General features: G+C 47.9%; 2 protein-coding genes across 3 annotated transcripts in view; both read left to right on the top strand.

Moving 5' to 3' along the window:
- LOC123760270 (uncharacterized) overlaps positions 1 to 12056 on the top strand; it is a 743064-nt gene that overhangs the window by 271646 nt on the left and 459362 nt on the right. The window lies entirely within an intron of this gene.
- Positions 3728 to 12056, top strand: part of LOC138372692 (hornerin-like) — an 80153-nt gene continuing 71824 nt past the window's right edge. The window contains exon 1 of the mRNA XM_069338199.1: positions 3728 to 3753. Within this exon, the coding sequence (XP_069194300.1) occupies positions 3728 to 3753 (26 nt within the window). The remainder of the gene's footprint in view (positions 3754 to 12056) is intronic.

Raw genomic sequence — 12056 nt, forward strand, 5'->3', positions numbered from 1 at the left:
GTGGCCATGTTGCTGTGTTGGCTATGTTGCTGGGGTGGCCATGTTGCTGTGGTGGCCATGTTGCTGTGGTGGCCATGTTGCTGTGGTGGCCATGTTGCTGTGGTGGCCATGTTGCTGTGGTGGCCATGTTGCTGTGGTGACCATGTTGCTGTCGTGGCCATGTTGCTGTGGTGGTCATGTTGCTGTGGTGACCATGTTGCTGTGGTGGCCATGTTGCTGTGGTGGCCATGTTGCTGTGGTGGCCATGTTGCTGTGGTGGTCATGTTGCTGTGGTGGTCATGTTGCTGTGGTGGCCATGTTGCTGTGGTGGCCATGTTGCTGTAGTGGTCATGTTGCTGTGGTGACCATGTTGCTGTGGTGGCCATGTTACTGTGGTGGTCATGTTGCTGTGGTGGTCATGTTGCTGTGGTGGTCATGTTGCTGTGGTGGTCATGTTGCTGTGGTGGCCATGTTGCTGTGGTGGTCATGTTGCTGTGGTGGTCATGTTGCTGAGGTGGTCATGTTGCTGTGGTGGCCATGTTGCTGTGGTGGTCATGTTGCTGTGGTGGCCATGTTGCTGTGGTGACCATGTTGCTGTCGTGGCCATGTTGCTGTGGTGGCCATGTTGCTGTGGTGGCCATGTTGCTGTGGTGGCCATGTTGCTGTGGTGGCCATGTTGCTGTGGTGACCATGTTGCTGAGGTGGCCATGTTGCTGTGATGGCCATGTTGCTGTGGTGACCATGTTGCTGTGGTGGCCATGTTGCTGTGGTGACCATGTTGCTGTCGTGGCCATGTTGCTGTGGTGGTCATGTTGCTGTGGTGATCATGTTGCTGTGGTGGCCATGTTGCTGTGGTGGCCATGTTGCTGTGGTGGCCATGTTGCTGTGGTGGTCATGTTGCTGTGGTGACCATGTTGCTGTGGTGGCCATGTTGCTGTGGTGGCCATGTTGCTGTGGTGACCATGTTGCTGTGGTGGCCATGTTGCTGTGGTGGCCATATTGCTGTGGTGGCCATGTTGCTGTGGTGGTCATGTTGCTGTGGTGGTCATGTTGCTGTCGTGGCCATGTTGCTGTGGTGGTCATGTTGCTGTGGTGGCCATGTTACTGTGGTAGCCATGTTGCTGTGGTGGCCATGTTGCTGTGGTGGCCATGTTGCTGTGGTGGCCATTTATCAAGTCTCCGTGGCTATAAAATGACCCCAAACCGACTTAAGACAAACTCAAACCGACTTAAGACAAACCCAAACCGACTTAAGACGAACCCAAACCGACTTAAGACAAACCCAAACCGACTTAAGACAAGTCCAAACCGACTTAAGACAAACCCAAACCGACTTAAGACGAACCCAAACCGACTTAAGACGAACCCAAACCGACTTAAGACGAACCCAAACCGACTTAAGACAAACCCAAACCGACTTAAGACGAACCCAAACCGACTTAAGACAAACCCAAACCGACTTAAGACAAACCCAAACCGACTTAAAACAAACCCAAGCCGACTTAAGACAAACCCAAACCGACTTAAAACAAACCCAAACCGACTTATGACAAGTCCAAACCGACTTTAGACAAACCCAAACCGACTTAAGACGAACCCAAACCGACTTAAGACGAACCCAAACCGACTTAAGACGAACCCAAACCGACTTAAGACAAACCCAAACCGACTTAAGACAAACCCAAACCGACTTAAAACAAACCCAAACCGACTTAAAACAAACCCAAACCGACTTAAGACAAACCCAAACCGACTTAAGACAAACCAAAACCGACTTAAGACAAACCCAAACCGACATAAGACAAACCAAAACCGACTTAAGACAAACCCAAACCGACTTAAGACAAACCCAAACCGACTTAAGACAAACCCAAACCAACTTAAGACAAACCCAAACCGACTTAAAACAAACCCAAACCGACTTAAAACAAACCCAAACCGACTTAAGACAAACCCAAACCGACTTAAGACAAACCCAAACCGACTTAAGACAAACCCAAACCGACTTAAGACAAACCAAAACCGACTTAAGACAAACCCAAACCGACTTAAGACAAACCCAAACCGACTTAAGACAAACCCAAACCGACTTAAGACAAACCCAAACCGACTTAAGACAAACCCAAACCAACTTAAGACAAACCCAAACCGACTTAAAACAAACCCAAACCGACTTAAGACAAACCCAAACCGACTTAAGACAAACCCAAACCGACTTAAGACAAACCCAAACCGACTTAAGACAAACCCAAACCGACTTAAGACAAACCCAAACCGACTTAAGACAAACCCAAACCGACTTAAGACGAACCCAAACTGACTTAAGACGAACCCGAACCGACTTAAGACAAACCCAAACCGACTTAAGACAAACCCAAACCGACTTAAGACAACCCCAAACCGACTTAAGACAAACCCAAACCGACTTAAGACAAACCCAAACCGACTTAAGACAAACCCAAACCGACTTAAGACGAACCCAAACTGACTTAAGACGAACCCGAACCGACTTAAGACGAACCCAAACCAACTTAAGACAAACCCAAACTGACTTTCCTTTTGTGTAAACCTCAACATTAACCAAAAATAAAAACCAGCAACAATAAGACACACAAAAGTAGGAGCAACAAACCTGGCAACATAAAAACACACACACATATATATATATATATATATATATATATATATATATATATATATATATATATATATATATATATATATATATATATATATATATTTATATATTAGCGGCGTGCGGGAGGGAGAGAGGAGTGTGTATGTATCTGTTTTATGTAAATAGGGAAAAGAGGTTGATTTATGAGGGTGGGGGGGGGGGGGGAAGGAGGGAGGAATGATGGATGGAGGGATAGATAGGGAAGGAAGTGATGAAAGGGAGCAGTGAGAGTAGGGTAAAATGGGACGGAACGACGGGGTGCTGTTAGGAAAGGAAGGGAAATAGGTAAGGAAGAGGGAGGGAAAGACTTCCCTTCCTCTTTCCACGACATGGGGATTGTGTGAAAATGACATGGGATTGTGTGAAAATGACATGGGGATTGTGTGAAAATGACATGGGATTGTGTGAAAATGACATGGGATTGTGTGAAAATGACATGGGATTGTGTGAAAATGACATGGGATTGTGTGAAAATGACATGGGATTGTGTGAAAATGACATGGGATTGTCTGAAAATGACATGGGATTGTGTGAAAATGACATGGGATTGTGTGAAAATGACATGGGATTGTGTGAAAATGACATGGGATTGTGTGAAAATGACATAGGATTGTGTGAAAATGACATGGGATTGTGTGAAAATGACATGGGATTGTGTGAAAATGACATGGGATTGTGTGAAAATTACATGTGGATTGTGTGAAAATGACATGGGATTGTGTGAAAATGACATGGGATTGTGTGAAAATGACATGGGATTGTCTGAAAATGACATGGGATTGTGTGAAAATGACATGGGATTGTCTGAAAATGACATGGGATTGTCTGAAAATGACATAGGATTGTGTGAAAATGACATGGGATTGTCTGAAAATGACATGGGATTGTCTGAAAATGACATGGGATTGTGTGAAAATACTGGTCTGGCATCAGTGGAAACTTCAGGAAACCCCCTTAAGTTCAGTGGAACTCCAGGTTACAATCCTTATTGCCATGTCGTGGCGTAGTTGGCTAGGTCGTGTACGTGGGGAACACCCCCCTGCATAGGTTCGAACCTTCGTTACGGCCCCTATGAATTTGCTCATTGATGCAGCCACGTTAGTGTAATTACTCTCTTTGTAATCTGTTAATTAGTTTCACAAGATTGTTACTACTTAGCTAAATGAACTGGGTTCCCGAACCCATTATGTATGTCTGTACACCCTTTCCATCACCGCTCACGGGATGGGGTGCATAATAAATGACGTAGCGAACGTGTTTTTCAGAGTGGTTGGTCTCTAAATGTTTACAGTGTCCTCTAACTGTCCTTAAAGCACTCCCAATTTGCAGTGAATATAATTTGCACTTCCTGCCTTATCTCACACTCGTGTACGTTGTAGTTTTGTTCTGTGGGTTTGTAAGCTGATTGTCCCGTGTGTTTAGTGTGTGTGTGTGTGTGTGTGTGTGTGTGTGTGTGTGTGTGTGTGTGTGTGTGTGTGTGTGTGTGTGTGTGTGTGTGTTTTAAGAGATATCTCTCTTAACTTTGTTTCACAGAGTATAGAGTTCAAGTGCTTTCAATTAACTACAATGTTCAAAATGTTCATACTGATTCTGTTCATGTAGTACAGGCTTGACTTGTGCGAGTTTGATCCACCAGGCTGTTGCTTGGAGCGGCCCGCAGGCCCACATATACCTGCTTGATGGGGTTCTGGGAGTTCTTCTACTGCCCAAGCCCGGCCCGAGGCCAGGCTTGACTTGTGAGAGTTTGGTCCACCAGGCTGTTGCTTGGAGCGGCCCGCAGGCCCACATATACCTGCTTGATGGGGTTCTGGGAGTTCTTCTACTGCCCAAGCCCGGCCCGAGGCCAGGCTTGACTTGTGAGAGTTTGGTCCACCAGGCTGTTGCTTGGAGCGGCCCGCAGGCCCACATATACCTGCTTGATGGGGCTCTGGGAGTTCTTCTACTGCCCAAGCCCGGCCCGAGGCCAGGCTTGACTTGTGAGAGTTTGGTCCACCAGGCTGTTGCTTGGAGCGGCCCGCAGGCCCACATATACCTGCTTGATGGGGTTCTGGGAGTTCTTCTACTGCCCAAGCCCGGCCCGAGGCCAGGCTTGACTTGTGAGAGTTTGGTCCACCAGGCTGTTGCTTGGAGCGGCCCGCAGGCCCACATATACCTGCTTGATGGGGTTCTGGGAGTTCTTCTACTGCCCAAGCCCGGCCCGAGGCCAGGCTTGACTTGTGAGAGTTTGGTCCACCAGGCTGTTGCTTGGAGCGGCCCGCAGGCCCACATATACCTGCTTGATGGGGTTCTGGGAGTTCTTCTACTGCCCAAGCCCGGCCCGAGGCCAGGCTTGACTTGTGAGAGTTTGGTCCACCAGGCTGTTGCTTGGAGCGGTCCGCAGGCCCACATATCCACCACAGCCTGGTTGGTCCGGAACACTGTTTTCAAAGTTCTCATTATTCCCTCTACGACCTTTCTTTCTGTTGCAATGTTTATGGAGGGAAGGCGTAGGGGAGGGTGAACAGGGGCAAGAGGTGGAAGGGGGGGAGGGAAAGAGGAGCCTCGATCTATTGTGTTGGTGTAACAGAACCTGTTTGGTGTTATCAAATATTCTCACGTCTAATAAGGAAACGTTCCCTATTAAAGTTACTCAATAGCGCGGTCGATCGAGCTTGGGACTTCACACACACACACATGGGGGTCAGCGTTCGAGTCTCCTACAGCCCCCAGGTTAATGGAGGTAAAGTGAACTTTTATCTACGTGTTCCTCAACTAGAGACAAGTCTTTATGTAGCCAAGTTGGCCAACATTTTTGCACCAGTGTTTATTGTTTTGTTTTGTGTGTGCTGTTAGTCGCAACATCTCCACTTGTGTGTGTGCTGTTAGTCGCAACATCTCCACTTGTGTGTGTGCTGTTAGTCGCAACATCTCCACTTGTGTGTGCTGTTAGTCGCAACATCTCCACTTGTGTGTGTGCTGTTAGTCGCAACATCTCCACTTGTGTGTGTGCTGTTAGTCGCAACATCTCCACTTTTGTGTGTGCTGTTAGTCGCAACATCTCCACTTTTGTGTGTGCTGTTAGTCGCAACATCTCCACTTTTGTGTGTGCTGTTAGTCGCAACATCTCCACTTTTGTGTGTGCTGTTAGTCGCAACATCTCCACTTGTGTGTGTGCTGTTAGTCGCAACATCTCCACTTGTGTGTGTGCTGTTAGTCGCAACATCTCCACTTTTGTGTGTGCTGTTAGTCGCAACATCTCCACTTGTGTGTGCTGTTAGTCGCAACATCTCCACTTTTGTGTGTGCTGTTAGTCGCAACATCTCCACTTGTGTGTGCTGTTAGTCGCAACATCTCCACTTTTGTGTGTGCTGTTAGTCGCAACATCTCCACTTCAATTCGCTATTTTGGTGATTTTTTGGTGATTTTTTTGGTAATTTTTGGTGATTTTTGATGATTTTTTTGGTAATTTTTGATGATTTTTTTGGTAATTTTTGGTGATTTTTTTTTGGTAATTTTTGGTGATTTTTGGTGATTTTTTGGTAATTTTTGGTGATTTTTTTGGTAATTTTTGGTGATTTTTTGGTGATTTTTTATTATTTTTGGTGATTTTTTTGGTGATTTTTTGTGATTTTTTTCGTGATTTTTCGTGATTTTTTTGTGATTTTTTTGGTGATTTTTTTTGGTGATTTTTTTTGGTGGTTTTTGGTGATTCGTTCATGTTCCCTAGAGCCGTGACAGCGTTCATAGAGCCGTGACAGCGTTCCTAGAGCCGTGACAGCGTTCATAGAGCCGTGACAGCGTTCATAGAGCCGTGACAGCGTTTATAGAGCCGTGACAGCACTCATAGAGCCGTGACAGCGTTCCCTAGAGCCGTGACAGCGTTCATAGAGCCGTGACAGCGTTCATAGAGCCGTGACAGCGTTCATAGAGCCGTGACAGCACTCATAGAGCCGTGACAGCGTTCCCTAGAGCCGTAACAGCGTTCATAGAGCCGTGACAGCGTTCCCTAGAGCCGTGACAGCGTTCATAGAGCCGTGACAGCGTTCATAGAGCCGTGACAGCGTTCATAGAGCCGTGACAGCGTTCCCTAGAGCCGTGACAGCGTTCATAGAGCCGTGACAGCGTTCATAGAGCCGTGACGGCGTTCATAGAGCCGTGACAGCGTTCCCTAGAGCCGTGACAGCGTTCATAGAGCCGTGACAGCGTTCCCTAGAGCCGTGACAGCGTTCATAGAGCCGTGACAGCGTTCCCTAGAGCCGTGACAGCGTTCATAGAGCCGTGACAGCGTTCATAGAGCCGTGACAGCGTTCATAGAGCCGTGACAGCGTTCCCTAGAGCCGTGACAGCGTTCATAGAGCCGTGACAGCGTTCATAGAGCCGTGACGGCGTTCATAGAGCCGTGACAGCGTTCATAGAGCCGTGACAGCACTCATAGAGCCGTGACAGCGTTCCCTAGAGCCGTGACAGCGTTCATAGAGCCGTGACAGCGTTCATAGAGCCGTGACAGCGTTCATAGAGCCGTGACAGCGTTCCCTAGAGCCGTGACAGCGTTCATAGAGCCGTGACAGCGTTCATAGAGCCGTGACGGCGTTCATAGAGCCGTGACAGCGTTCATAGAGCCGTGACAGCGTTCATAGAGCCGTGACAGCGTTCATAGAGCCGTGACAGCGTTCATAGAGCCGTGACAGCGTTCATAGAGCCGTGACAGCGTTCATAGAGCCGTGACAGCGTTCATAGAGCCGTGACAGCGTTCATAGAGCCGTGACAGCGTTCATAGAGCCGTGACAGCGTTCATAGAGCCGTGACAGCGTTCATAGAGCCGTGACAGCATTCATAGAGCCGTGACAGCGTTCATAGAGCCGTGACAGCGTTCATAGAGCCGTGACAGCGTTCATAGAGCCGTGACAGCATTCATAGAGCCGTGACAGCGTTCATAGAGCCGTGACAGCGTTCATAGAGCCGTGACAGCGTTCATAGAGCCGTGACAGCGTTCATAGAACCGTGACAGCGTTCATAGAGCCGTGACAGCGTTCATAGAGCCGTGACAGCGTTCATAGAGCCGTGACAGCATTCATAGAGCCGTGACAGCGTTCATAGAGCCGTGATAGCGTTCATAGAGCCGTGACAGCATTCATAGAGCCGTGACAGCGTTCATAGAGCCGTGACAGCGTTCATAGAGCCGTGACAGCATTCATAGAGCCGTGACAGCGTTCATAGAGCCGTGACAGCGTTCATAGAGCCGTGACAGCATTCATAGAGCCGTGACAGCGTTCATAGAGCCGTGACAGCATTCATAGAGCCGTGACATTATTCCTAGAGCCGTGACAGCGTTCATAGAGCCGTGAATGCATTCATAGAGCCGTGACAGCGTTCATAGAGCCGTGACAGCGTTCATAGAGCCGTGACAGCGTTCATAGAGCCGTGACAGCATTCATAGAGCCGTGACAGCGTTCATAGAGCCGTGACAGCGTTCATAGAGCCGTGACAGCATTCATAGAGCCGTGACAGCGTTCATAGAGCCGTGACAGCGTTCATAGAGCCGTGACAGCGTTCATAGAGCCGTGACAGCGTTCATAGAGCCGTGACAGCGTTCATAGAGCCGTGACAGCATTCATAGAGCCGTGACGGCGTTCATAGAGCCGTGACGGCGTTCATAGAGCCGTGACAGCGTTCATAGAGCCGTGACAGCGTTCATAGAGCCGTGACAGCGTTCATAGAGCCGTGACAGCGTTCATAGAACCGTGACAGCGTTCATAGAGCCGTGACAGCGTTCATAGAGCCGTGACAGCGTTCATAGAGCCGTGACAGCATTCATAGAGCCGTGACAGCGTTCATAGAGCCGTGATAGCGTTCATAGAGCCGTGACAGCATTCATAGAGCCGTGACAGCGTTCATAGAGCCGTGACAGCGTTCATAGAGCCGTGACAGCATTCATAGAGCCGTGACAGCGTTCATAGAGCCGTGACAGCGTTCATAGAGCCGTGACAGCATTCATAGAGCCGTGACAGCGTTCATAGAGCCGTGACAGCATTCATAGAGCCGTGACATTATTCCTAGAGCCGTGACAGCGTTCATAGAGCCGTGAATGCATTCATAGAGCCGTGACAGCGTTCATAGAGCCGTGACAGCGTTCATAGAGCCGTGACAGCGTTCATAGAGCCGTGACAGCATTCATAGAGCCGTGACAGCGTTCATAGAGCCGTGACAGCGTTCATAGAGCCGTGACAGCGTTCATAGAGCCGTGGCAGCGTTCCCTAGAGCCGTGACAGCGTTCCCTAGAGCCGTGACAGCGTTCATAGAGCCGTGACAGTGTTCATAGAGCCATGACAGCGTTCATAGAGCCGTGACAGTGTTCCTAGAGCCGTGACAGCGTTCATAGAGCCGTGACAGCGTTCATAGAGCCGTGACAGCGTTCATAGAGCCGTGACAGTATTCCTAGAGCCGTGACAGCGTTCATAGAGCCGTGACAGCGTTCATAGAGCCGTGACAGCGTTCATAGAGCCGTGACAGCGTTCATAGAGCCGTGACAGCATTCATAGAGTCGTGACAGCGTTCCCTAGAGCCGTGACAGGATTCATAGAGCCGTGACAGCGTTCCCTAGAGTCGTGACAGCATTCATAGAGCCGCGACAGCATTCATAAAGCCGTGGCAGCGTTCCCTAGAGTCGTGACAGCATTCATAGAGCCGTGACAGCGTTCATAGAGCCGTGACAGCGTTCCCTAGAGCCGTGACAGCGTTCATAGAGCCGTGACGGCGTTCATAGAGCCGTGACGGCGTTCATGGAGCCGTGACGGCGTTCATAGAGCCGTGACAGCGTTCATAGAGCCTTGACGGTGTTCATAGAGCCGTGACGGCGTTCCTAGAGCCGTGACAGCATTCATAGAGCCATGACGGCGTTCATAGAGCCGTGACGGTGTTCATAGAGCCGTGACGGCGTTCCTAGAGCCGTGACAGCATTCATAGAGCCGTGACGGCGTTCATAGAGCCGTGACGGCGTTCATAGAACCGTGACAGCGTTCATAGAGCCGTAACGGTGTTCATAGAGCCGTGACGGCGTTCATAGAGCCGTGACAGCATTCATAGAGCCGTGACAGCATTCATAGAGCCGTGACAGCGTTCCCTAGAGCCGTGACAGCGTTCCTAGAGCCCTGAAAGCGTTCATAGAGCCGTGACAGCGTTCATAGAGCCGTGACAGCATTCAAAGAGCCGTGACTGCGTTCATAGAGCCGTGACAGCGTTCATAGAGCCGTGACAGCATTCATAGAGCCCTGACAGCGTTCATAGAGCCGTGACAGCATTCATAGAGCCGTGACAGCATTCATAGAGCCGTGACGGCGTTCATAGAGCCGTGACAGCGTTTATAGAGCCGTGACAGCGTTCATAGAGCCGTGACAGCATTCATAGAGCCGTGACAGCATTCATAGAGCCGTGACAGCATTCATCGAGCCGTGACAGCGTTCCCTAGAGCCGTGACAGCATTCATAGAGCCGTGACGGCGTTCATAGAGCCGTGACAGCGTTCATAGAGCCGTGACAGTGTTCCGGAAACTCCAAAAAAATATTTTAAGCAATATTTTGCAACTTTAATTATATTCAAAAACTTCCATCAATTTTAAAAATGTAATTATGGTAATATATATATATATATATATATATATATATATATATATATATATATGTCGTACCTAGTAGCCAGAACGCACTTCTCAGCCTACTATGCAAGGCCCGATTTGCCTAATAAGACAAGTTTTCCTGAATTAATATATTTTCTCTAATTTTTTTCTTATGAAATGATAAAGCTACCCATTTCATTATGTATGAGGTCAATTTTTTTTATTGCAGTTAAAATTAACGTAGATATATGACCGAACCTAACCAACCCTACCTAACCTAACCTAACCTAACCTAACCTAACCTAACCTAACCTAACCTAACCTAACCAACCCTACCTAACCTAACCTAACCTATCTTTATAGGTTAGGTAGCCGAAAAACAATTAATTCATGAAAACTTGGCTTATTAGGCAAATCGGGCCTTGCATAGTAGGCTGAAAAGTGCGTTCTGGCTACTAGGTACGACACATATATATATATATATATATATATATATATATATATATATATATATATATATATATATATATATATATATATATATATATATATATATAATGTAACTTATATTTTTTTAAATTTATGAATTGGTGTTTATTAAAAGTGTGTCTGAGTTTGTGGAGGGCATGTAAGTCGTCATGCGGGTCGGCGTTCAATCCCCCGACCGTCCACACAAGTGGTTGGGCACCATTCCTTCCCCCCGTCCCATCCCAAATCCTTATCCTGACCCCTTCCCTGTGCTACATAGCCGTGCACCCCATACTCATCCTGTGAGCCGTAGCGCAAAAATGATTACAGAGGGCACAAAAGGTCTTTATCAGACCTCAAGGGAGATTATTACATTAATAATTTTATCTATCCTGTGGCCACTGGCTCACAGTAGTTTGGATGAGGACCGGGCCGCGGGGGGCGTTGAGCCCCGAAATCATCACAAGGTAGTGGTGTATCGAGCTCGGATATCTCAAGTATGTCCTCCACTCTTTCTCCCCTATACTCGCCTAGTTGTGCTTGCGGGGGTTGAGCTCTAGCTCTTTGGTCCCGCCTCTCAACTGTCAGTCAACTGATAAACTCCTGCGTAATTCTATACATACTGTGCTCAGAAATTCCTCTCCATAGCTTCCACTAATTTGGCTCCCCATGTTTCTTCCCTATCATGGGAAGTTTTCTCGATGCCCAATCACTTTCACCGTGGTTTCGGTCGTGCATTACCAACAGATTGGCTCTCATTGTGTGTACTCATGTTGCAGTTCTCTGCAATTCATCTAGCATTGTTGTCATCTTATTCCTGTCTGGGCCATAAGGTATTTGCTGGGGAGTTGTAAGTTACTAAGAGCCAGATTCACGAAGCAGTTACACAAGCACTCACGAATCTGTCCATCTTTTCTCAATCTTTGGCGGCTTTGTTTACAATTATTAAACAGTTAATGAGCTCCGAAGCACCAGGAGGCTGTTTATAACAATAACAACAGTTGATTGGCAAGTTTTCATGCTTGTAAACTGTTTAATAAATGTAACAAAAGCCGTCAAAGGTTGAGGAAAGATGTACACGTTCGTAAGTGCTTGTGTAACTGCTTCGTGAATCTGGCCCCAGGTTCGTAAGTGCTTGCGTAACTGCTTCCTGAATCTGGCATCATGTTCGTAAATGCTTGCGTAACTGCTTCGTGAATCTGGCCTCAGGTTCGTAAGTGCTTGCGTAACTGCTTCGTGAATCTGGCACCATGTTCGTAAGTGTTCGCGTAACTGCTTCGTGAATCTGGCCCCAGATCTACTCATATCCTTGCACCATCAGCTGTCAGACTCCCTGTGCTG

This window comes from Procambarus clarkii, chromosome 39 (genome assembly GCF_040958095.1).
Source record: "Procambarus clarkii isolate CNS0578487 chromosome 39, FALCON_Pclarkii_2.0, whole genome shotgun sequence".
Taxonomy (NCBI): Eukaryota; Metazoa; Arthropoda; class Malacostraca; order Decapoda; family Cambaridae; genus Procambarus; species Procambarus clarkii.